Genomic DNA, 27,095 nt, shown 5'->3' with positions numbered 1-27,095 from the left:
AAAATACAACAAAAGCTGAACTAACCTAAGAGAGAGAAAATGCCTAAATAAATCAAACCCCAGACAATGCATGAGTCTTTATATTAGTGAGGCAGCAGATAGAACAACACATACAACCGCACAAACACCAGCTTATCTGAAAAGCCTGGGTGGATAAAGCCGATGGTCAAAACTCAAGTATGAGGATGGCGGTTGCACCTCCAAAGGCGCAAGGAGTTCCACAAGTGGGGTGCCACCACAGACAAAGCCCCGTCCCTCTCACTGAAAAACAGCAATGCCCATCAGAGAGGACCACGATAAGACTAAGATAAAGGTGCAGGCTGACAAGCATTTGGGCCATAAATTAAGATTATGCAAACCAACAATAAAATGCACTTAAGAGGAATGAATACAGATATAGCAATACTGGGAAACTGTTCTACGCAGAGTTGGTGCGTGGTTCTTCAGTGTTTCAGCCAAGGGACATTCTCAGTCCTACCTGGAGCTACCAGGGACCAATGACACCCCATGAATTATAACCAAGAAAGAACATGGAGACTCCAAACGCTTTCTGCTGAGTCAAAACCTGGGGGTCAGTCAGCAAAGTCCTGGCAAGATGGAAGAGCACTGGGGGTCAGCTCCAGGCCACCCAACTTCTTGTCTTCAACTACGGCAGAGAATTCATTTCCATGGTCCTAACACAAGAGCAGCTGCCAGGGACACCTGGGAATGCAGCTAAACAGGGCAGAGTCGAGGGAGGGTTGCAACCAACCGCCTTTCTGGGAATCTTGTCTCGCTCCTGTGTAAACCCATGTGGAAATTAAGGTGATATTTTATGGGTGCACACAAGAGAAAAACTTTCCTCCTGCAACTTTGTCAAAATACCATGGGTATTAGTATAATGTATTATTTATAGATGCTGAGAAGGCCTTTGATAATATTTCTTGGGAATTTATAATAAAAAAATTGGAAATACAGTGATACCTCGGGTTACATTCGCTTCAGGTTACGGACTCCGCTAACCCATAAATATTGTTTCAGGTTAAGAACTTTGCTTCAGGATGAGAACAACAACCGTGCTCCGGTGACGTGGCAGCAGCAGGAGGCCCCATTAGCTAAAGTGGTGCTTCAGGTTAAGAACAGTTTCAGGTTAAGAATGGACCTCCGGAACGAGTTAAATACTTAATCCGAGGTACCACTGTAATGGAAATGGGACAATGTTTTATAAAAGGGATCAGAGCAATCTATTCAGACCAAAAAGCTAGATTGCCAGACAAGGTTGCCCATTATCGCCATTAAATAAATATTTAGGAATCTGGCTAACATAAAAAAATATAAATTTGTTTAAAGATAATTATATACCGGTATGAAATGGTATTAAAAGAGATCTAGAAGTGTGGGGAAGAATGAAATTATCTCTATGGGGTAGAATTTCAGTGATCAAAATGAATGTGCTACCCAAAATGTTATTTTTATTTCAGTCAATCCCAATTATAAATGGGCTTGGTAATTTCAAAGAGTGGCAAAAAGTAATAACAAAATTTATCTGACAAAATTCAAATTGCTTACAGATGTCAAAGAAATAGAAGGTTTCTCCCTGCCAGATTTGAAATTGTATTATGAAGCTTCTTGCCTGTGTTGGTTAAGGGATAGGATATTGTTAAAAAACACAGATCTATTAGCTCTGGAAGGATTTGACAATAGGTTTAGGGGACATGTATATTTATGGTATGAGATGGTAAAAGTTCATGAACCACATAATTCGAAAATCAATCTATGAGGTATGGAGTAGGTATAAGAGTTTATTTAAACCTAAAACACCATGGTGGCTGTCGCCATTAGAGGCAACATCTATAAAAAAGTTAAATATGGAACAAAAATGGGCCACCTATGGAGATTTGGTGAAAGAGATGGATAACCAGTGGAAATTGAAACCTTATGAAGAGATAAAAGAGTCAGTAAAAGATTAGTTGCATTATCGTCAAATAAATGAAGTGTTTAGAGAAGATAAAAAGAAAAATGGATTTGAATTTATAAGATCTAGGTTTGAAATGGATTTATTAGGCAGCAAAGTTAAAATATTGTCAAATATGTATAAGTTACTTTTGGAATGGCATACGAAAGATGAAGAAGTTAAATCTGTAATGATACATTCGGCAAATGATATTGGTCATAATATACAGTTAGAAGATTGGGTAAATTTTACCGCATGCAGTTCACTTAAAGAAAATATAATGAAAATGGTGTATAGATGGTATATAACACCAGTGAAATTAGCAAAAATATATAGAACAAATAATCAATGTTGGAAATGTAAAGAAAAAGAGGGTACTTTTATCATATGTGGTGGACCTGTAAGGAGGTAAATGCCTTCTGGGAAATGATATATAATGAAATTTTAAAAATGTTGAAATATACATCTATAAAAACAACAACAGCAGAAGCCTTCCTGTTAGGTATAGTAGGCCGAGAAATACATAAACAGGATAAAGCATTGTTTTTATATGCAACAACTGCAGCGAGAATGTTATTAGCCCAAAGATGTAAAGAAGAAGATTTGCCAACAAAAGAAGAGTGGCAGATGCAATTACTGTACTATGCCAAATTGGCAAAACTGATGGGGAAAATCTGGAACCAGCAGGATCAGACTTTTCTGAAAGACTGGAACAAATTGTTTCCGGCTTGGCAGGGGGTTGGACTCGATGGCCCTTGTGGTCTCTTCCAACTCTATGATTCTATGATTCTATGAAATTTGTGTTATATCTGAAGGACAACTGTAAATAACTAACATCGCTAGTAGGGCTACAAGAAGTTTTGTAAGGTCAAACTTATTACAGTTAATTTAGTATGTAAACAAGATTATGATTTAATAGCAAAAGATATATAAGAAAATGCAGTACATAGAGAATAGGTTTGAAAACCATCAGTTGAGGAGGGGGGAAGTTCTAGGCTTATGAAGCCAAATGTTTTATTTACTTTTGTACACTAGGATGTTATGTAAGAAAGTATATGTAAAAACCAATAAAAATTATTATAATAATAAAAATAGTATAATATATTAATTAGGAAGCTATTAAAAGAGGTGGTGGTGGTGTTGTTTAAGAAATGCAGATGCAATTAAAACAGTTTTTATCACTCAAGAGAGGGAATTTCCACAAGTGCAACACCCTCACGATGCCTCTGCAGGCGGACCATAAAAAGCCTGGCTCCACTGCTATGAAACAAACTTAAGACTGTTTCCTAGAAAGAGAGACTAAGAATCCACAGCTGCCTGCAATTTTATGCAGAAAGAAACATTACAGAGTTTCTAAAAAGGGTGAGAGGACCTGGCTGGTCTGCTGCAGGTGGACAATTTGGGGCAAAATCAGATGCAAAAGGCATGGAGGTGAACTTGACATGGATTTGGTAAACAGGCTTGCATGTGTAAAATCACACACGAAGGTAGCACAGAAAATGCAATGCCATGAATTCCACAGGCTGCCTCATGAACTTTGCCCCAAGACGAAATGGGCTTGAAGGGAAGCCCCCCTCAAGCAATTGTTGGGAGAGGCCCAGTGGACACAACATTTTTAAGACAAGGGGATCTCCCCGCCCCCCCCCCCCACTGGCCATGGATCCCCTGGGAGACACAGGACTGCGCTACCTTTTGCAAAAGCACCATTTTGCAGGTCACGATGGGCGAGAGAGAGAACGCTTGCTTTGGAAAGTGGGGTTCTGCAGAGCCTGTGTCTCTGAGGTACAGCAGGCACATTCCCAGATTCGCTGGGTGTTTTTCATCACACCTGGAAGCAGAGCTTCCTGGAAACAGAGCTCTTGAAGGGTGGGGAGGTGGGAGTTTATCATCTTATTTTCCACCTCTGGCACAGCGGAGCTTTAAACAAAACCCAACAGAAAGAATTGAAAATATCCTACAATCTAACAACAGGGCAGGATTCTTTGCATGCAGCTGTTAAAATCCAGAGGGCCAAGGCAGCTTCACCACAGAATCACAGAGGGGAACCCTGGCCAACCCCCTGCAATCCAGCCTCCTCCAACTTGCCTAGGGGTGGGGGTCCTCAGGCAGAGGTCCCCATTCTCCATCCATCTGGCCCGCCAGACTCTGCCCAGGCCCCCCCCCCCCGCTCCAAGCAAATGCCACTGAGCTGTGCCCATTCCACTTTCTCAGCTAGAGGGTGGACAGATGGGGGGGCATGGAGAAACCTCTGCTCTTTTGCACAGCTGTACAAGAGCAAGAACAGAACTGGTGGCTCCGCTTACTTTGTTCCTTTGGCTCCTGCCCACCAAGGGCATGTGGGCCGGGGGCATTTCTGGCTGAGCCCAAGAATTGGCCAGGCAAACTTTTCTGGCGGGGTGCGCCACAGGGAAATAGACCACACCAAGCAGCCCCCCCCCACTGCCCCGTATCCACAACACACACACAAAGGTTTCTGTAGATTAACTAACAGTATCGTTTACATGCAATAGCCCAGATTTTTGTACAGAAACCTGATTTGTTGATTTTGTTCCCTTTATATTTTTAACACAACTATCTATGATTAATGAATACCTGAACCTCCCTCTCTCTCTTTGCCCTGCAGAGGAGGGGACTCTTGGGAAGGGAACATGGGAGACACAGAGCATTATGTGCTGGAAAGACCGGCGAGTGCAGTGCCTGCCACATTTAGGAAAATATTCCTATTTCTGGTTGGGCACAAAATCCAATCATGCTCAAAAGCAGTGTTTTCACTGCAAGAGGTGGCATTTGAAGCACAGCGTCAAAGCCCTTTTGTTCATTGGCAGGCTCTGGTAAACAAGCAGCTCTTGTTATCTCCCCTTTCAGAGACACACCTGCGATGGGAGGAAACACCAGGGCAGCAGCGCACTGGAAGCACACAAAGAAAGCAAGAGGTTTGCTGTCACCAGAGGCACCAGGAAAGGGTTTGTGAAGATCCGAGGACTTGCCACATCGAACGGGCCACAACTGGCCCACCAAGGCACTGCCTCCTCTTCCGGACCTTTTTAGCAGCCCCTAGATACTTCCTTTGTTGCTCTAATGCAGTGGCTCCCAGCTGGTGGTCCACGGAACCCAGGGGGTCCACGTGATCCACCCAGGGGATCTGTGGCACCATTCACATAACGAAACCTACCATGGAGATATCAACATTTTCCAAAGTAGAGGGTCCATGGTTTGGCTTTGGAAAAATAGGGTCTGCAGTACTTAGCTAACTGGGAACCCCTGCTCTAATTAATTTGACTTGTTAGCTCCCCCTCCCCCTAAGAGCAGCCAGTATGGCATGAATGATAGCTGAAAATAAATAGAGGTAAACTCCTGAATCTTCCAACAGCTGGCTTCACTCGACGTCCACAAGTTCCAGGGTTATGAGAGAGCAAGAAAAACTTTTCTCTTTCCTCTTTCTCCAGGCCCCACCTCATTTTATACATTTGGGAGGATTCTGAGTTTTTCTGCATAGGATTTAAGCAAAGGGGGTGCAAGTTAGCAGAGGTTCCTACACTGGAGGGGCCTGGACTAGAGGACCCTTTCAGTCCCTTCCAACTCTACGATTCTACGATCCTATCCTGCCACCTCTTACTTGACTTTTCACTGAACTGAAAAGTCTCCGGCACTTTGAGATTGAGTCAGTCACATGACGTGGTTCAACCGAGGCGACATTTGCACAATGGCGTTCTGTAAGAAGTCTCTTGGACCCCCTGATGCCCAAGGAAGCTTTGTGTGTGCCCTGGGGAAGAATGCAGAACACACCCCCAATTCAGAAAAGGGCGCCATTCATGCATGTGCAACGCATTAGTGTGCCTCTGAATGCCCATAAGAGCTTTCGGTGGTCTTTGGCGCAGACAGGCAGTGGCACTTAAGTTCTAGTCTTCGAAAGCAGGATCTCAAAGTACCCAAAGGCTCTCCCGCTCAGAGTCGGCAGCAGCAGCAGCAGCAGATGCCTCAAAAGCATCCCTGAACCTCCCACTTGAGCATTTCAGAGGCTGAAAACCTTTGGCAGATAAGCTGCCAAAATACTTTCAGGGAACACAAAAGGACACTGTGTAATGGGGCCTTGGAAGAGGACTTCTGAAAAGTCTTGTCAACGCTCACGCTACTTTTCTTTCCCTCTTGTCTTTCTTTTTCTCCTCCTCCTCCACCTCCTTTCATCCATGGGGGAGAAGGCAGGCCAGGATCAGCCCCCATCCAAGGGGGCGGGCAAAGAGACGGAAACAGAGAAGACTGCGCAAGATAACACTCTCTGATTCTATTTGGGGGGCTGGGGGTGACCCAACATCTGTGTTGGGGGTTACAGATTTCCCATCACGGTCATCTGGGAACAGGGTGCTGGACTAGATGGTCCCCTGGCCTGATCCAGGAGGCTCTTTTTGTGTTCTTACTAATTAAGGGGAGGGGACAGCAACACACGGCAGGAATAAGTCCCGTCAAGCCCCCCCCCCCCCCCAGTATGGCTGGGAAGGCATAAAACGGAAAGTGCTCAGGTGCAGATGAAGGTGCAGCAATAGACCCATGGGACCAGCAAGCCACCCACAAACACATAAGCTGTACTGCAGGCCCAGTCCACCCCCCATTCCCCACCCCATGGGGTTTCATTCCCCCCCAGGAGAGAGACAGCCACCCAGCACCCCAAAGCTACTGTGGACACCCCCAGCCTTCTCCAGTGGGGTGTTTTGGGGGGGGTTGTTGAAAAACAGGGTCTGACTGAGATGGACCTTTGGTTAGATCCAGCAAGTCTCTTCAGACACCTGCAAAAATGACCCACCACTTAAGGGCTGGGAATCTGATCAGCCAAAAAGGGATCTGGTCAACAAATCCATGAGGCACCGTCAAGGAACACGGAAGCATCTTCAAAGCCTTAATGTTGTGGGAGCAAAAAAGGTTTGAAAAACATAGTAATTATGGGATGTGGGGGGATTATTAGCTCCTATCATCAAGGGAAAAGGATATTAAATAAAATATTGAAATCTGCAGTGGTATTCTTGGAATACCCAGCAGCACACAGCTGATGATTGTTGTATTAAAACTGTTGCTTTTATTATTATTGACAAGTAGATTTTTATCTTCCGGAAGGAGCTCACCAGGGTGACCAACAGCAGGGAGTCCCTGATAGGAAGCCAACGGATCACATCTGGTGGATCACTTGAGCAGCACAGCCACCTCCGCAAGCGCATGCCCATTTTTAAAAGTCTGATGGCCTAAACCCCCTCTTCCCTCCACCTCTCAAGAGCCTAGGTTGGGTCTGAGTGCCAGGACCTCTCCTTTGCATGCAGAAGCTCCCAGGTTTAAAACCTGGCATCTCCAGGTAGGGCTAGGAAGGTCTCCCGGCTGCAGCTCAGAAGAGCTTCCAACACTCAGTGTAGGCCATACTGAGCTAGATGGACCAACGGGACAAGAAAGCTTCCTGGGCTCCTGCCATCTGCTGCAAAGCCCAGCACAACTGCCGGGGGCTGACCCTGCCAGCCTCCCCCGGCTCTGGAGCAGCCCATCTCTGAAACTAATAACCTCTAAAGATGGTGCGTTGGAGGGGGCAGCTTTGGCCAGAAGGGCAACAAGGGCCACCAACTTTGTTCCACAGTTTCGTTCCAAGAAAAAGGAAAGTTGAGCCCTGCCAAAGAAGGGAGCAGGGGAGCTTCGTCCAAGAGCGGTGCCGGCCGGGGTGCCTGATGCTTTGTGAGCAGTGGAAGGCAGAGACCGCAAGCTCAAGGAGAGGCACCAGGACCTGGGACAGGAGATGCATGTCCCAGACTCAAGATGCTCCATTGAGACCCCTCCAAGGGGTATTTTTAAATTGCTCGTGGAAGAAGACACCAGCCAGCTCAGGAGAAGAATATTGATCTCCAGCTGTTACAGCGGCAGCACAGACTTCCTGCGTTTGTAGTAGAAACAGCAGCCGGGGTCCAGGAGCAGATACAGGCACAGACAAAGTGCAAAGGCAGAGGCATGCGGAAAGTGACATTTAATTAAAATATGAGCCAGGGCTCTGCAGCTGCAGGGAGACAGCAGAGGAGTGAGAGGACAGCTGAGCAGAGGAGGGGGTGTTTGATTTATAATTTAACGTAAAGCCCCATGCTCTTATAAACACAGAAGTGGGGGGAGAGAAATTGAAGATAAAAAGACCATCACCTGACACAGCTAAAGAGAGGGCACAGATTGAGTCTGGTCACGACCCCTTTTGTGGTCCACCTTGCTTTGCTGACAGACAGTGGCAAGGAAGGCTGGGCCGAGTTGCTCTGTTCCAAGAAAACATTCCCAGGCTGCGTCAAACAAGGCTGGGCAGCTGGCAGCCAAAGTGGTACAGAAGTCGGAGTGTCGGACTAGGACCTGGGAGAGACCAGGGTTCAAATCCCCACTCCGCCATGGAGTTCACTGGGTGACCTTGGTCCAGTCCCTGCCTCTCTGTCCAACCCACCTCACAGGGTTGTTGTGGAGATTAAAGGAGGAGGCAGAGAGCCACATACGCCGCCTTGAGCTCCTTAGAGAAAAAGGTGGGATATAACTTGTTGGCATCCGTCTGTCTTGAGAGACAATGGAGTGCACGTCTGGGGGTGAAGTCAAGCCATTGTGTCAGCAGCACTGAAATGAACCCCCCTCCCCCGGGCACAAGCCTAGGCAGTGTGTACAGAGGTCCTGGGCAGCCCAAACACAAGACCCGCTCTCGGCCACGCTGTTGTGGTCCAAAGGAAAGCACAGCCCGACATTTGGCACCAGCTTGGCCACACGAGTTGCCAGTAGGAGGCAAACCAGGCACCCTCTGCCTTAGAGTCTCCACCCTGGATTTGTGGAGGGTTTCCTCCTGAGCCTTTCTTCTCCTGAAGATATCCTGCCAGGCGGTGAAGGTTTAAGAGTTTTCCTTCTGCTAGATGGGCTCCTTTCCCAGGCGGACGAGCCCCATCTGCCCCTCACTTCCCTCTATGGCATGGGCAGAAACTGCTTTCTTGACCGTTGGACTCACCCACTATTGGTTTTCCTTTACTCCTTTTAAAGGGAGATATATAAAAACCTCCTTTTGCAGGACCAGCTAGTCCCCAAATCAGAGTTGGAAATAATGCTCCATAGCTCAGGGATATTGATTGCTTCTAAAACTTCACTGCTTTGCACACTAATGCTGCCTGGTATGAAAAATATATAAAATCATATATTAAAGGGGAAGGGAGAAATCCATTACTAAATTAATCAGCAGCGTAAGAGAAGCGCTTCCCCCCCAGAGACGGAGAGGGCAGGCTGATTTCTGCCCCTATCTTTAGCGGCACAGCACTCGAGGGGTGCCTAGCAGAAGAAGAAAGGCGGCCCCAAGGCTTGTCCTCCTGCAGGTGGGAGCAGAGAGAGGAGGACGCAGCTCCGTGGAGGAGGCATCCATGGGCAGGAGTGGAGAGACGGGTGCAAGGTCAGTTACCTCTTTAAAAATAAACCAGGAGTCTGCAGCTGGAGAATTGGCTCTGAGTGAAACATCTTCACCACCACCACGATCATCGTTGTTGTTATTAGAATTCATATATTGCTCTATACCCACAAGTCTCAAATGGACAACTGAGGCTCACTCCAGCCCTGGCTCCTTGGCCCTCACTACCCCCTTGAGGCTGCCCCCTCGCCCCGTGGCAGCAGGGACCACAGAAGCCACAACAGTGAGCAGGACCTCACTGCCAAGCTTCCAGACCCACCAGGGGCATAGCACTGGTTGCATTGGGGCACATGTGGGGCACAGACAGGAGACCCTCTGAAGAGATCTACAGGTGAAGGATACTATACAAATTTAATAAACAATAACGATAACTTATGGAGGGCAACAAGCTCACCGTTCCTGCTGCAAATGCACCACTACGTGAGACGAAGGAAGCCCAGGAGAAACGGGAGAAGGAAAACTGGGAAGAGAGAGGGGTGGTTGTCGACAGACCCCCAGGGCAGCCAGCCAGCCAGCCAGTGTGTCCACAGCAGGAGGAGAAAGGCAGAGGAAGAGCCTCAGAAATGCCAACATCCCCTGTGCCTTCCAGCACAGGCGGGAGGCCAACATTAACAGGCTCACCTTTGATGTGAAATTAATACAAAAATTATTCAGCAGCACCGGCAGGATAATAGGATTCTGTGGTGGTGGCAGGCCAGCCGCTGCCACGCTGCGAGGCGGGCTCATTTAATATCGACGGAAACGACGCCAGAGGACAAGAAATAAGGCCCATAAAGATAATTGCCGAGATACTCAGGAGCAAATTAAGTAATCAGAGTCGCTTCTAAATCGTGCCTGGTTCCAAGAAGAGCCCTCTTTTCCGATTACCCCAACAACCATTCATCAGAGGACGGGGAGGAAGGACTGCAAGTCCAGTTCCTCAAATGCTATGCAGGCCACCATTCAATCAGCTTCTCTGCAAGAATATCCTAGGGGACTTTGTCAAAAGCCTTAGTGAAATCAAGATACATGACGTCACATCATTCCCCGGATCCACCAAGGTTGTAACTCTGTCAAAAAAAGAAATGAGATTTGTCTGGCATGATTTGTTTTTGAGAAACCCATGCTGGGTCTCAGGGATCAAAGCAGCAGAAATGTTCATCTCCAGGCCTGGAACACAGCAAACACTTGAAGGGAGAAGAGGAGAGAGGGCTCCTGATGCAAGACAGGGGAGGGGGGAACCCCCAACACCCAGCCCTCCGGTTTAAAAACACACATTCATCACTTGAGACTCTTAATGCGCCTTTGGAGCCAGAGAGGTCACCGCAGCCTGCCTCAGCCGGGCTCATTAAATAGACATTTAATCACAGCTTTGGATGGAGAGACAAAGACCGCAAGGAACAGGTGCTTTGATGAGTGACCTTTCGGAACCTATTTTAATGTAACTAGTTTACGGCTTATCTGAAAGGCCAACTCATCAGGAGCCGCAGAGTCACAGCAAAACCCAGGGAAATAATTACAGGGGCCTGAGAAGGAAATAAAGAGGAAGGGGAGGCAGGAAGCAATTCCTTCGGGGCGTTGGCTGGCGAGCACCCAAGTCTCAGCACGGCAGCAAAGGGTCTCCCCACCCCAGCCACGGGAACCCACTTGTAAAGTGTCGCTTATGCAGGCTTCCTGCACCCATCCAAGCCCAGCTCCCCTCTCCACTTCCCACCTGCCCTTCCTCTTCTTCTTATTTGCTAAATAAATATACTTTTCAATATGGCCAGAGAGCATCAAGGGGAAGCAGGAAGGGCCAGCCGTTCTCCCTGCTCAGACAAAGCACAGACACTCTCTCTCTCTCTCGCCTTCCGACTGCCACCCTCGCATTTGCTCTCAGCCCAGGGATCCTTCTCCACGCCAAACCCTGGTCAAGCTCACTCAGGGGGCAGTGTTTCTCCATGTGACATGACTCAGAAGAGCGCGACCCCCACCCCACCCACTCCAGCCAAAGGGCTCCCTGCTCCCAGCCCCCACCAACCAGCAAAGGGATGCTGAGCCAAAATAGCAACAGCCCAGAACCCTCGTGGGATGGAGAGAGCGCCGCTCCTATGCCACCAATGGCTGCACTTTTGCTGGGGGAGGAAACTAGGCTGATTGCCATGACCCCCAAGACTGCAGGCTACCCCTGAGCACCCACCCACTTTCCACTCTCTCCTCTGCTCTAGGGACCTAGATCTCCCCCTTTATCCATTCCTTGGCCACATGGGCTGAGCTCCCTTCAAACCATACATCTGAAACATTACAACGCCACTTTAAGCTTCCCCCAAAGAATTCTGGAAGGTGTAGTTTGTTAAGGGTGCTGGGAGTTGTTAGGGGATAACTGTCCCAGCAATTTCCCTCCCAGAACTACAATTCCCAGAGTGGCTTCACAATCAGTCTCTGTTAAGTGTGTGTGTGTGTGGGGTGCGCATTCCCAACAACTCTTGGCACCCCAACAAGCCGCAGCTCCAAAACTCTTGGGGGGAAGCTGCAGCTGTTGGAAATGGTTCCATAGCGATTTAACCCACATGGTGCAGATGTGGCCACAGAGGCACATCTTGGAAAGTGTCCCGCAATGGGAATTGTTACAACTAACACCAGCTTTGGTTTGTGTGAAGGCAGTTGTGAGTCGAGTCCGCAGAAGAACCAGCAAGGGGGTCTACTCACACTTGCGTGGCTCCAGGGCCTTGTTTGGGCAGGTGAGGTGCTGGCTGGGCGGGTTCTGTGTCCTCTGCAGGCAGGCCAACATGACTGGTGGCAGGGAAAAGGCTCCAGTGGCGTCAATCCAGAGTGCGCTGCGGGGGACCCAAAAAGACGGAAGAGCGTCAGTCAGCAAACCAGGAGAGAGTCATAGCATCATGGAATTATCTAGTCCAACCCCCTGCAATGCGGGAATCTCAACTAAAGCATCCCTGACAGATGGCCATCCAATCTCCAAGGAAGGAGAGTCCGCCCCGCCCCGAGGAAGCCCATTCCACTGTTGAACGGCTCCTACCCTCAGAAAGTTTTTCCTGATGTTGATTCTGAATCTCCTTTCTTGTAACTTGAAGTCATTGGTTCTGGTCCTGCCCTCCAGAGAAGGAGAAAACAAGCTTGCTACATCTTCCATGGGACAACCCTTTAGACATCTCCCCTCAGTCTTTCCAGGCTAAATATACCCAGCTCCCACAACCATTCCTCCTAAGGCTTGGTTTCCAGACCCTTGATCATTCTGGTTGCCCTCCTCTGCACACGTTCCAGCTTGTCAACATCCTTCTTAAATTGTGGCATCCAGAATTGGACAACGTATTCCAGGTGTGCTTTGACCAAGGCAGAAGAGAGTGGGACTATTACTTCCCTTGATCAGGACACTAGACTTTTGTTGATGCAGGCTAGAATAGCATTAGCTTTTTTTGCTGCTGCATCACACTGTTGCCTCATGTTCAGCTTATGGTCTACTAAGACCCCTAGAACCTCACTAGTCAGTAATAACAGACATCACAGACAGCCTAGGAAAAATGCAGATTGCATCCACACAACAGTTTATTTCCACTTTCATGTTTCCCTAGCTATTACCTTTCACGTGATATCTGAGCTTCCAAACAATGTAAAAGCTACTTTCAGAAATATAGCGTAATATAGTGCAAGTTTAGCACTCATTCCCATGTAATTTGTTTCCAGTAAAAAAATCTGTTGGAAATAACACTGAAATGAGCACTAAACTTGCACTATATTCTGCTAAATTTATGGAAGTGGCTTTTAAGTTGCATGAAATTTCAAATATAATGCAGAAATTAAGAGGGAAATATTGTGGAATAAACTGCTGTGTGAATGCAGACTAAGTTGTGTGATTCTCCCACTTCAGAGGACCTTGCAAACTGAGTCAATAAGAAGACTGCTAAACAGAATAGCTCAGAGTGCAGCACCAGGCAGCTGAATTCAAGACAAAGGAAGGAGATAGGCCTTATGGTGGTGGAGATGTGCTTGAAAGGACGAGGGAGATACTGCCAGAAACAACAAAAGTTGCTGAATGATATTTCTAGGGAATTTCTGAGGCCCTACCCATGACTAACAAAGCCAGAACAATGTATGCAGAATGGCAGAGAGGAAAATAAATTACACCAAATAAGACATATTGTGCATAGTTGCCTAATTTGCATAATGCACACAGTTTGCTGAATCTAGTTTTATTATTGTTTTTCTTGGTGCAGAATCTGGACAGTCTTGGCAACATTATTTAAATTACTTATGCTTAATCCCCCCACCCCCACCCCACTGCCTTCTGTCCTAGCCCTGAGTGACTTCCGGAATGGTCTGAGCATTACAATTTAAATGTGTGCATCATGGAGGACTCAGCAGGCCGATCCAAGGACACGACAGAAAGTCAACTATGGAAGTTTTCCAAAAGTGGTTTTCTATCACTTCCTTCTGGGTGGGTAGGAACACCAAGCCCCCCCCCCCAACCCAAAAAAACCCAGAAGCATCAATAAAAGCTGAAGTGGCACAAATGTGGGCTCTTTCCCCAGCAGCTGACAGAATCTTAAAACTGTCTACTTGGAAGGGACCCCAGAGTCCAACCCCTTGCAATGCAGAAATCACAACCAAAGAATCCTTGTATTTGTTTGATAGGACAGTCCTCCCAACAGGGCAAGTTTTACCAGCAACACCTGATGGGAACAAACAAAGCACAAAACTTTCCCCAAGTTTTAGAAAACACTCAACTCACACTGGATGTCCCCCCTCCACCCGAAAAGTAGCACATGCGTCCCCCAGCATGCAGCATTCGCTCCGCCCTCCCTCTGGCAAAAGGGGAATGCGGGCTCAGGAGCTTTCAGCTGCCCCATCTCAGGCTGCCCTCGAAATCCAGATGATCAAAGTCAAGGCGAGGGGAAAGAGGCCAAAGCCACCAATTTGCTCCTTCGGAGCTCAGCACACAGCACTATCCTTTGGGAAGAGCAGCGCATGGCATAAATTATGCTTCGTTCCTCCCCACCCTGAGTGACGTCTGGAATGGCCTTGCCACTGCAACCGGGCGCAGGGAAAAGGTCGGCTGGCAATGTACAAGGAGCAGACAGTGTCCTTCCGAGAGGAGGTTTCTGTTCCATTATGCTTCCATGCTGAAATTCACTGACAGCTGCTTGTCAGGATGCATATATCACATCACACACAGATCTCTGGCTGCTGGAGGAAAGGCTGGCCTACCCAGGGAGCAACAAGCAAATGTGGGGAGAAGAAAGAAGGGGAGGTCAGCTTAAACCATCAGGCAGCTTGCAAGAACTCAGCATATGCCTGGAAGGAGAGGTTCTCTGATCAGGAAGGCTGCTTCTTGGTCTCAGGAGTGCCGGAGCCTGGCTGTCTCTGAGGAAAGGCACAGGTCTCCCTCTTTCCCCTACTGCCTCCACATGTTTCCAGGTGGACTAACTTAAAATTAAGCCAGAGTGGCATAGTGGTTAAGAGCGGTAGACTCCTAATCTGGGGAACCGGGTTCGCTTCCCTGCTCCTCCACCTGCAGCTGCTGGGTGACCTTGGGCCAGTCACACTTCTCTGGAGTCTCTCAGCCCCACTCACCTCACAGAGTGCTTGTTGTGGGGGAGGAAGGGAAAGGAGAATGTCAGCCGCTTTGAGACTCCTTAAAGGGAGTGAAAGGTGGGATATCAAATCCAAACTCTTCTTCTTCTTGCTGCAAGAATTAAGATGTCTGGTTTGTTACTCCAGAAAGCCTCACTGGAACCCAGGAACAGCCAGAGCCGGATTTCCCATGGCCCAGAAAGTAAACACCTCGGGGGCTAAATTAGGGGTGAGAAACCTGTGACTTTGTAGACACTGCTGGATGCAGCTCCCACCATTTCTGACCATTTGGCATGTCGGCTCAGGGGGGTGGGAGATGGGGGGGTGTCACAGGTTCCCTCATCTTGGTCTAAATATTAACCAGTGCAACAAACATACAAAATATTGATGTACAGTTAACCTTAAAAAGTCACACTACTTCTTTTAAATGGAAAAACGGTCTTTTATCTAGATATCTTAGATAAAAATTCATGGATTTTATTTTAAGATATTATGACTGAAAATGTTTGGGCTGTATCATATTCAGATTGCATTTTTAAAAGTTGTTCCTAAGGGACACTTCATAGGATGGGCATTTTTGAAATATGAGGTTTTGGTTTTTTTAATTGGCCTTTGATCTAGATAGCTAGCTATGTGATCTTCCCTAACATATTCCTGGTCTAAGCCCAGGCATCATAAATAGGTTTGGAGCAGATTTCCCTCTCTTTAGAACAACTGTGCACTATTTCTTGGAACTTTACTACCATGATTGTAGGTGGGGAATTGCATGTTTAGATTCCCTCTCATTTTTTTAACAATAAAATAATCCTTACACTTAGAAAATTAGCAGGTAATGGTTAAAGTTCGAGCTACAGCCTTCCTCCCTTAGCTGCTCATTTCTAAATGCAGGGATGCCGTCTCTCTCCGTCGATGTTTTCTTTAACCACCAAGAGCACAAGACAGCTCAAAACATTTTAGTGCCCAAGGTAAAAAGACAAAATAAATGGTGCCCCCCCATACACACAGAGATAACTAAATGGTTGCTGCTCTTTGCCCTTTAATGTTAACCCCCTAGTTCAGGTGTCAGCAACCTTTTTCAGCCGTGGGTCGGTCCACCATCCCTCAGACCATGTGGTGGGCCGGACTATATATATTTTTTGGAGGGGGGGAAATGAACGAATTCCTATTCCCCACAAATAACCCAGAGATGCATTTTAAATAAAAGCACACGTTCTACTCATGTAAAAACACCAGGCAGGCCCCACAAATAACCCAGAGATGCATTTTAAATAAAAGGACACATTCTACTCATGTAAAAACATGCTGATTCCTGGACTGTCCGTGGGCTGGATTGAGAAGGCGACTGGGCCGCATCGGGCCCCGTAGGTTGCCTACCCCTGCCCTGGTTGTACCACCTTCCCCAAAGGGGGCCATTTTTAAAAAAATGCAGCCTGCTAATCTGCAAGCAGTGAAGTCCCAAATATCAGGGTCCAAAGATCAGCTCTTTGTCCTGGGCTCAGATTAAACCCTGCAGCGGATCTCCACCCCTTTCTTCCTGATCCTTCAGTCTGGACTCCCACCCTTGTGGCTTTCTAGCTCCCTCAGCATGGCAGGCGCAGGAGCAGCTTGTGTGCAAATCCCTTTTCCTCACCATCAATTCTGATTGCAGAGGGAACTGGAATAAAACGGCCAACAAAGTATTTCCCCCTGCTGTCCTGCTCTGCTCCGGGTGACTTTCAAACAATTCATGGTAACCTTTTTGGGCTGCTAATTAGAAGCAACCTCCTGAGAAATGCTGGAGGGATGGGCGGAGCGGAACAGGGACGAGGCCAGAAGAACAGGTGCAAGACCTGCAGCTACTCCTTTCCCTCTGCCCCGCACCAAATCTCCTCCTTTGGATATGCCAAATGAAAGCAGGCACCATTTCCCGAAGGCTGCGAGCAAAATGTCACCAGGAGAAATTACACAGGTGGAACTAAGGCAGGCCCTTAAAATCTCAGAGTGGCAGTAAGGGAAACAAAAAGAAAACCTAAATTGCGTGGGATGCAACATCACAGAAGGCAGTCAAATACAACATTTCCTGTTTGTCCAGAGTAGACCCACAGGGAGATATTACTCCAGCCAGGAGGACTTTCTGTCACACCTGTCTGGAGCATCCTCCTCCTACATGTGACCAAGTAGATGGGCGTGACCCTGGGAGACCCCATAAAAGGGCTGGTCACATATCCATCTTCCCTTCTTCTTCGCTTTATTCCATCCCGATGCCCTTTGCTGTCTGCTGGCTCTCAGCCAGCAGCACATGGGCTCAATCCCCATATGGGATGAACCCACTCTCTCTTCTGTCACTATAAGCTAAAGCCTGCCTTCAGGGAACCTACTGTGAACTGAATGTAAGTAAACTTCTGGTTACTTTTCAAAGAAGATTGTTGTGCAGACAAAGTTTCAAATTAATAAAGCTGAGGGAAAGCAGTTGCAATCCCATGCTGCGCCAACTCCATTTGCATGGAAAGCAAACAAAACCGCCAGCGGTCCTCGAGGAAAGTGCCTGGCCAAAATGGGGCGGCTGCTGGTCACCCCTCCTGGGATGTTTCTGCGGGTGGGAGCCCAGAAGGGGCCACGGCCGGCCCTCGTCCCGCCCAGAAGCGCAAGGAAGGGTGCTGGGGAAAGGCAGGGAAGTTCCCTCCTGCTCTGGCGTTTTGCCCCTGGCACGATTCCCCCCGGGGACATTTCCTCATCACGGCTCATGAAGTGGGAGACTGCACACAGTCCGTCCCCTCTGACTGGAGTGAACTGGTTAATGGTTATGTCAGTACGATTTAGCCCAACGTCCTTCCCCCTGAACACAGCCGACAGGCGTGAGCGGAAATGGCTGGCCGTCTCCTCTTCAGGCTGATAAATTAGCATGGACAGCAAGGAATTGCTCGCTCTCAGCCTCCCTGCGGATCGTCCTCCTCCCTTCCAAACAGACTTGTGTCCTTTGCTGCCTCGTGACTCGTCCCCCAAGAGAGAAAAGGCAACCTCAGGAGGGAACTCTGGCCTTCAAACAGGGGGGCAGGCAGGCAGGGCAGCCATGAGCGCCTACCCCAAGAGACACCTTCCCTTAACAAGGGCTGCTATCACACAGTAAATTTATGGGCCGCCTTTTCTTACCAATGGCAACTCAAGGCATTGCAGGGGGTTGGACTGAGTGCCCCTTCCACCTCTACAGTTCTAAGGCAACTTGCAAGCAAGCAAGCAAGCAAGCAAAAAACCAGATGGGTACATTTAAAACCAAGGAAGGAAGGAAAATACATTTTCAAAGCACCCCACCCACCCAGATCTCACCATGGAATGAAACAGCAACTGGAGGGGTCTCTGCACACATGTTCAGAGGCAGCACTTCATGTCTCCGGCTTGCTGCTGTAGCGGAGCGCAGCCAGCTCAGCACAGGCTTGGGCTCAAACAGGTTTTTATGCTGCCTGCAACCTTTGCTGCTTCTTGCTGTTTATTCTGCCCTCTGTCCCTCCCACATTCCTCTATGGGAGGTCCAGAGCTAGCAACACAAGAATGGGGCCTTCTCCGTGATGGCTCCCCACTTGTGGAATGCTCTCCCTAGAGAGGCCCTCCTGGCGCCATCATTACGCATCTTTTGGCACCAGGCAAAAACGTTTCATTCTCACCGGAGCTTTGGTATTTTAACTACCTGTGGCCCCTTGGATGGGTAGGATATTTTAATCCTGCCTTTTAAAACCATGAATGTGTTTTCTATTTTTCTATGCTTTTGTTTTGTGATGGTTTTAATGTATGTTATCTACATATTGTTGCGAGTTGCTTTGGATTGCAATGGTAAAAAAGGTAGCTAGTGAGTTTAAAAATAATAATGATAAAAGTATTTATTTTTTAATGACTGTATATATGCAGGCTTTAAAATAGTTTTTTAAAACTCAGTTGCTGCACAGCAGTATGCACTTAGACACTTTGCGGTTTATTATAAGAACAACAGAGGCAATCTTTTGTTTCTCAACACAAATCCTGCTTGTGGGTTCTTGTCCTGTGGGGGGAGGGAGGTTCAAGTCCCTGCATCAAAACCAGGTCACACTGGTGCCACTTATAAATGTGTGCATCTTATATCAGATTCCATTGAAAAAGTAAAAAAGAATGAGTAGCTAAAAACTGAGCTAGTGGAGAAACAGCAAGATGTAGAAAACCAAATTTAAAAATATTGAAAAGCAAAACACCCACAAAAAGGAGAAATCAAACCAGTTCCAAAATGTACATATTTTTTTACTCCTAAACAGTTTTTACAAGTATACATTTCCCCCCTCTGCCCGTTCTTGTAAGCAATCAAGGCACACAGCACATGTGGTGTGCCAAAGTTTGAACAACTGTTCCTTGTGCATAGGGAAACCTGACTTGATTTCTGGTATTTTTCAAAAACCAGAGAAGTGTTTGCACCTTTCTGAAGCCATTCCCACAGGGCCAGTTGGGCTGAAGAGGCTACTTCCGCCATCCCTTTCCGGACCACCTCAAAGGATCCATTTCTCCTTCAGCCAAAAAGTTCGGCAAAAACATGCTACACTTGCGAGGGAAAGGTGCGCAGAGAGAAAAGTTATTTAATCCTGAACAGGTGCCTGGAGTTGCCAAATTGGTCCACTTTCCTCCTAGTAATGAAGTATTCATGAATAAAAGCCTTTTCCACTATTTTTCTTAAGATGCTAATTTCACAACAAGAGTTCGTTACCATGTAATTATCCCAATCTTGTATTTCCCCATCTGTAGCAGACTCTCTCTAAAAGCAGAAGACAATCACACAACCACCTTTCATCACTGACTATTTTACTTTCTGCAAAGGTACCTTGAAAGAAGTGATTTTCCTCTGAAAGGGACTTTTATTCTGTTTCAAAACCAATTTTCTCCTATTACTGTCTTTAAGAAAAGGAGCGAGACACAGAGAAAGGAGCATTCGTTATATGTCCCTCGTTAATGCAGCTCGTGGTAAAAAGCAGCGATATCCATTTCCCGGCTTTGATTTCTGGTAATTTTAAAATATGATATCACAATCAGTCAGAAATTATGTAGTTGGAGAGAAGAAAATACATATACGCGCACACATCCGAGAACAGAGCAGGGCTTATTTGGGAATTGAATACACTTGACTGATAAGCCAGCCAGCTGCTCACCTCCACAATGCCAGGATTACAACCTTGGCCTGGTCATACAGGGAGCTAGCAAGCCGCTAGAGCGCTGGGAAGCAGATAAACTCCACAACAACAAAAGCCACAAGGAAGGCATACAGAAAGAGGCAGGAGGTGGGGGTTTTAGGGCACAATCAGATGCAGTTCATGCAAGGTGCAAAAAACCAGCCAGAGGGATGCATGTGCTGCAGATTTTGCAGGATGGGGCCTATGTTCCTCTCACTCCTGACACTCCCAGTTTGCACATCACTCTAGGCCCACAAGTGAGTTCCCAGCGAGAAGACCAAGGCCACACAAGGCTCCTCGTGGCTCCTGCTGCCACTCCCCAGGCACGGCTGAGCCACAGTGGGGCTGTGCCATGGGGCTGCGCCTCGACTAGGTCCGTAGTTTCCAATTCTCGGGTGGGTCCTGTGTCCTGAACACAGCCAGCCCCTCCCAGCAGAATGAGAAGCCAGTGCTCCACCAAAGCATTTCCAAGGTCCTAGGTTCAATACCTGGTCGCTCCCAAAGGGTGGGGAGGCCAATGCGCTCTATGTGGGGCTACCCTTGCAGACAACTCAGAAACTTGCATGGGTCCAAAATGCAGCTGTCAGATTACCAGCCGGTGTTGTTTAGATCCACATAACACTCGATTTAAATGAGCTGCACTGGTTGCCAGTTCAATTCTGGGCCCAATTCAAGGTGCTCACGTTAACGTCCAAAGCCCTAAACAACTCAGGCCTCCAATATCTGAAAGACACCCTCCTTCCCTACAGACCCACCCGGGTGTTGCCATCAGCAGAGGGGGACCTCCTAGTACTTCCTCCACCCTGAGAAGTGGCAGGGAGTGGTGGCCTGCGAGTGGAGGGCCCTCTCTGTGGTGGCCCCTCAGCTGAAGAACTTCTGCCCCCCAGAGGTGCATTGTCATAATGCAGTTCCTGGCAAATGCAGATGATGTGCCTTTTTACCCTGGCATTGGACATTTGGAAATACGGATTTTCACAATCCACCCTATTTCTGTGACTGTAAGCAGCTTTAAACTTGCTTTTATTACTGTCTTTTAAGGTTGCACCCAGCCCTGGGACCATAGGGGGGAGGGAAAGTGACCATAATAATAATTTTAAGTATCAAGAATGGGTCAGGCCACTGTTGCTTTGTCCAATTGTGCTGGTGTGTGTGTGTGTGTGTGTAAAAATAAAACATTTTTAAATTATTGTTTTAATTGCTTTTAAAAAATGATTATCCTTTCTATGTTTTTAGCTTTCCCAGTTTTCTCTCCGTTTTTGCATTTTTATCCATAAGCTGCCTGGAGTCCCGGTCTGGGGAAAAGGCAGAATGTAAATAAATAGCAATAACAATAGCCCTGGAGTAGACAGATACAGCGTTCTTTATTTGCAGAGCTAAGATGCTCCCTGAAATAAAGGCGCCCGCCCATCCCCTTTCCGCAGCGCTTCTCCTGCACAGCCATGGCGCTGCTCCCATCCCTCGCCCGCCCTCCTTGTCCTAAGCCTCATCCCACCTGCCGTCTCCTCCAGCTCTTGATGACCAGCCAACAGGTACTCGCCATCTGGGTCTCTGGCAGGAGGGTGCTGCTGCTGGCCCTCCCTCCCTGCCCGCCTGGCGCTTTGTCTTAATCCTCCTGGCAAATCCACAGGCAGCCCTCCTCTCCCCCGAGACCAACGCTGCCACCTGGAGAAGCCGGAGCAAAGGCGGCTGGGGAAGAAAGTCTGGGGAGCGAAAACTCTTAGAACTGCAGCTTCCTATTTTCCTCATCACACCAAGAGTGATGTGCTACATTATGACAGACCTCAAACCTGAGAGGTGACCCACTCCTGGAACTGAAGACAGGGCGCAGGTTAACGCAAAACCAGTTGCCTCTTATATCCGTATGGTAATAAGGTCAAGCTGGTTTGCACGGGGGCCTGCCAGGCTCCCCATCGGATTGGCTCATCTGCTGTGATGTCATGGAGCATGCACAGACAGACCCAAAACTGCTCAGCAACCATGCGAGTGCAAGGAAGCATCAGGGTCTCTTTCCACGCAGTTCTGCCTGGAGGGACCCTATTGCAGACCAAGGGCACGTATGGGCAGCCAGAGAAAAGGGGGGGGGGCAAAGCAACAAAGGCAAATTTTAGCTTTGCACGGCAGCAACACTTCTGAATGCCAGTTGCTGGAAGCCCAAGGAGGGAAGAGTCTCTTCCCCCCAACAGGGACCTGGCTGGTCACCGTGAGAACAGGAGGCTGTGCGGAAGGGAACCCCGCTGTCCCGAGCCAGAGGGGCTCTTCTGGTGGTCTAGGTCAGAGGCAGAGGAGGGAATGACTGAGGGAGCTTTGGAGGCTGAGGACCAGAGAATGGTGGGAGACCAACTAGCCAAGCTGATCTACCACATCTTTAAGGGGGCACCTTGTGCATTTGGTTTACTCCATCTGCTATGCCCCCCCCCGCCAGGGGTCCACTGCAGCTTCTGCGGCATGAGCTCAAGGTACACTGCCAGACATGAGCTGCCATGAAACCTATGGAAGGAGCAAACCTACTAGGAACAGGCTAAGCTTTGTACAGAGTGAGGCCATTGGTCTATTCAGCTCAGTACTGTCAAGACTGACTGGCAGCAAATGCTCTCACTTTCAGACCTACCCTACTGCCTCAAAATTGAAAAGCTGCTTGGATTTTGCAGGAAAATGCAGTGGGCCAACCGTGGCGGTTGTGTGTCTCGAAATGGGGCAGAGATGGGATCTCCCAACATGGAGTTTAAGCTGCAGGTGAGTTATTATTAGAACATTTTTTTATACTCCATGCTTTTTCCCCAACCAGGACTCAAGTTTGCTTACATCAGTTAAAGCAACACAGACAAAATCCAGAAATCTAAAAACACATCTTCAAATATTTGAAGGGCTGTCACATGGAGCAAGCTTGTTTTCTGCCACTCCGGAGGGGAAGATGCGAAGCAATGGAGCCAAGTTACAAGAAAGGCGGTGGAGTGTGGTGGAGTCTCCTTCTTTGGAGGTCTTTAAGCAGAGGCTTGACAACCATATGTCAGGAATGCTCTGATGGTGTTTCCTCCTTGGCAGGGGGTTGGACTCGATGGCCCCTGTGGTCTCTTCCAACTCTATGATTCTATGAAAGGCGATTCCAGCTAAACACCAGTGGAATGGACTCCTTCAGAAGTTGTGGATTTTTAAGCAGAGGTTGTGTCACCTGTGCTTTAGCTGAGATTCCTCCTTTTCTGGAGGTAGGACAAGATGTCCCTTGGGGACCCTTCTAGGATCCCACCCCAAATGCACAAACAGTAATCCTGCAAAACTGTAACCTTCTGCACCCATAATTCCTACAGGAGTTCCAGCATGAGAAACACCCCCCCAAACGTCAACCTAACGTGGTCTGCACATGGGAGGGCCGAGATGGGGCACAGAAGCCAGCTGTCCTGATTGACTGTCATCTGAGGAGGACTGTTCAGAAGGGAAGGGGGCACCGTGCAAGGCCCTGAATCAGCTGATGAGACTTTGAGGCTGATCTGTTCAAATGCTTAACACTAGCTTAGTTAGCTTCATCTGCATCTGAACTAATTACCAACCACCCCAGATTGAGTTCCAAGCTGGCTCCGGCCAGAGACAGAGCAAGAGACCATGCTCAGCACACAGTTCTCTTCCTGCCCATTTTAGCCAGAGTTTGCTGTCAGGGCTTTATAATATGGACACTGAAAGTGGAGATGGAGGCTGGAGACCCATTTGCAGCCCCTCCAGCTGCTGCTGACTCCACTTCCCACTAGTTCCCTCATCCAGCAGGCCACTGGGACGCAAAACAGCCCAAGAGAGCAAAAGGCTGGAGGATTTGGAACAGAAAAAAAGACTTCTTTACACGGCACATAGTTAAACTATGGAACTCCCTGCAGCAGGAGGCCGGGATGGCCAAAAAGTGTGGGTGGCTTTAGAAGAGGACTGAACAGATTTTTAAAGGATAAGGCTACTGATGGCCACTAGTCACAAGGGGTATGCTCTGGAGCCCCCCCCCCCCAGCTCCCACAACTCTTTGCTCCAGTTGGGTCTATTTGGGGTATTCGGCTCAGATGGAAAAGGACAGCTGACCTTCTGTTTCACCTGAAATAAAGAACTGCACAACAGCAGAGGGTCACCCTTGCAATGGGTGGCGGTAGGAAGGAAGAGAGCCTGCAGGACAAGGCTGACAAGACTCCAGCACCCTGTTCTCACCATGGTCGGCCACATGCTCATTATGGGAAACCTGCAAGCAGGACCCCAGCAGAAGAGCAACTCTCCTTCCCTGCAGTTCCTGCAATGGCCACTCAGAAGCATTTACTGCCTCTGATGAAACTTTGACAGCAGAGATGCAGCGAATGTGATGGAGGTGCTCTCTACATGCAGAAATACAGCCCCCGTCCTCGCAGCAGCCTGGGGGTCCTCATGATCCCACCAGGCCAGGTCTTCCGGGGAGGGAGGCTTCTCTCCAAGGAGCCACAAATTACGGCTGCATTGGGAAGCCACTGTATGCTTTCACTAGTCAGAAAAAGAGACAGCCTTTTTGAGCTTTCTGCTCCACACAGGCAAAGTTTAAGTGCACCAGGTGTTTTTCAAAAGCATCCAACCTACGTGACGCTGATCCTAGCACAAGACACTGCCTTTCTGAGAGTCTTCCCAGCAGGTTTTCCAGAACAAAATTAAATTTCTAGCCATCACCGTTTGTTAGCAACTGTATTTGTGGATCCCCATTTCCTTCTCTGGGTCACTAAACTCACGTGGCAAGGCAAAGAGGCAAAGGGTGCCGCGGGCGCCAACATCCTTCTCATGCCCCCCCATAAGTTCCGCTGACAGGTTCTCCTAGAAAAGGTCACATCACTCTTAATTAGCCACAAAACCTCAAACCACCTGAACCTGGAGAGATGCTTTGGTCCCCTTGTCTCCTAGAGCATCTTCTGCCCACCTCAAGAAGAGGCAGTTCTACAGGTACAAGATCTCCGTTGCACCCTGGCCAGGCCGGAGCCACCACTGGGCCACACTAAGGCACGCTGCCCGTCAGCACCAATGCCCACAGCTCCTTCTGGTTTTGTTTTCCAGAGGGAGAGAGAAGGGGGGAGGCAGGCATATTCAGAAATGGGGGGCCCTCTGCCCTGCAAGCTGCAGCTCAGAAACGGCTGAGGAGGACCCCTCTTGCAATGAACCAGCAGCCATGGCTCAGGAACAAATAATGCAGTTTTGACATCAATTGTTAAAATCCATGTTGTTTTCAAAGGTTCAGCCTTGATTCAAAATGGTGTCCAATCTTATCCGAGCACAAATGAAAACCTGCCCCTTGATCTCAGGAACCACCATGCCAAATTTGTTTATGGTATCTTAAGAGCTGTCCAAATGCACAGAGAACAGGCAAACAAACAGCTTCCTGAAATATATCGGAAGTGCTGAATCTGGGCTGAATATAGCAGGTCACCTACAGAAATGGGTTGGGGAGAGAAAGACTCCCTCCCAGGACTCAAGGGCAAGGAAAACTGTGCATTGCAGGAGGGCTGGATCAGGCCAGGTCCTGCCCCCTTCCGCAGTCATCAGCTAAGTGCCCCTAGGAAGCCGCATGGGAAACAGGGCTCCTCTGTGGTTCATCCCCAGGAGCTCATACTCACAGGCACACCGATTCTGAGCGTGGAGGTTCCACGAAAGGACACTAGACCAAAGGTCCTGCTGGGCCCCTTTCTAGGCCCTCGCCCTAAGTGGCCACGGCCGCCACTTGCTCAGGCTCCCCCCCCCCCCCAGGTAGGGAGGCAGCGGCCCAATTGATTTCCAGGGCGAGTCTCTCTCTATGTCCTCCCCGCACACCCTCCCTATTATGCAATTTCACTTATGTGTGCATGGGCCCAGAATGCAACCCCCACATAAGGGGGGGGACACGACACTTGTAGACGGCAAGTCCCTGCTGACAGACATTTCCCCCCTCCTCTTCCAGAGATCTGTGTGCTTTACAGCTCTCTGGGCAAGTGGCTGTCACCAAGCAGCTTGTGGTACTGCATTCCATAAACTTATTATGGGATGTGGGCAAGGGGCCAAGGATCCAAGGAGGCAGAAAGGGAGGGAGGGGGAGTTCCACCCCAGGTTCTCTGGACAAGAAGAGGCATTTTCTGTCGACCATCAGTGGTGGAGGGTCTGAATCGCACCTGCCAACTCAAAACAGATCAGCTGCACCTTTTTGCCTTCAGGCTTCCTGTAAAGCAACAGTACAACACAATGCATTCAATATCCGCCACTCTCCGGTTTTTAAAAATAGCTGCCTTTCTAAAAGTTACCCTATGGCAACCAACTGTTTTTTTTCAGCTCCCATTTCACAGCCTTTTCTCTTAACGCCTGCTAATTTTGAAAGCCTATCGTTAAAATCGAGGCTATTTATAAGTCCAAGGTCTTTGTGACTTTTTTAATAAAAGGAAAAAAACCCAGCCGACATCTAATGCGCCAATGATAGAACTCTTTGGCACTTTTTCTGACATCCGCAGGCGATAAGATGGGCCTTATCTCCAGCGCTGAAGGTCCCCGTGGCAAGATAAGGTTCTGCACAGCTGTCGATGCCCTTCTCTCCCGCCTTGCCCGGCAAGGCTGAGATAAAAGAGAAAGGGGGTGGAGAGAGACACATTCAGAGCCAGAGAGGCTGCTGGAGAAACGCTAACCAGCCCAAAGACGATTTCTGAAGATTCGGGAACTGCCACAATCTCAACAGGCCAAACAGGTGGCTCCGTGGCACAATGAATAGTGAGCACACTGGACTTCTAGGGATGAAGGGATCAAAATCAGGGCTGCGGAAGGAGACGCGTTCAGGACACCCACGGGCCCCTGGGCAAGTGAGCAGGGCTATCCGCCTGCCAGTCACACGAGGACATGTGGTTTAAGACTTCAAAGGAAAAAGGCAGGGCTCCCAATTCATCTTCTCAATCCAAGATGTGCATCATAGGCACGATATGCTCAGGAGTTTCCCAAACCCCATCAAAAGCAGAGGTGCCCAATAGCAAGGTGCCCAATTCAGATAGCACCAAGTTTCACTCAGGGCTACAACAGAACTTGG

At 48.4% G+C, this 27,095-nt stretch overlaps 2 protein-coding genes across 2 annotated transcripts in view; both read right to left on the bottom strand.

Annotated features, from left to right (window-relative positions):
- LOC308572488 (putative CENPB DNA-binding domain-containing protein 1) overlaps positions 1-27,095 on the bottom strand; it is a 258,614-nt gene that overhangs the window by 101,981 nt on the left and 129,538 nt on the right. The window lies entirely within an intron of this gene.
- FAM222A (family with sequence similarity 222 member A) overlaps positions 1-27,095 on the bottom strand; it is an 86,090-nt gene that overhangs the window by 25,908 nt on the left and 33,087 nt on the right. The window contains exon 2 of the mRNA XM_081168566.1: positions 12,036-12,163. Coding sequence (XP_081024692.1) covers positions 12,036-12,117 — 82 coding nt within the window. The 5' untranslated portion in view covers positions 12,118-12,163. The remainder of the gene's footprint in view (positions 1-12,035; positions 12,164-27,095) is intronic.

The sequence above is a fragment of the Podarcis bocagei genome, assembly GCF_964188305.1.
Source record: "Podarcis bocagei genome assembly, chromosome: 13".
Classification (NCBI taxonomy): Eukaryota; Metazoa; Chordata; class Lepidosauria; order Squamata; family Lacertidae; genus Podarcis; species Podarcis bocagei.
The sequence above is the reverse complement of the archived record's forward strand: the minus strand, read 5'-3'. Positions and strand labels throughout refer to the sequence as shown.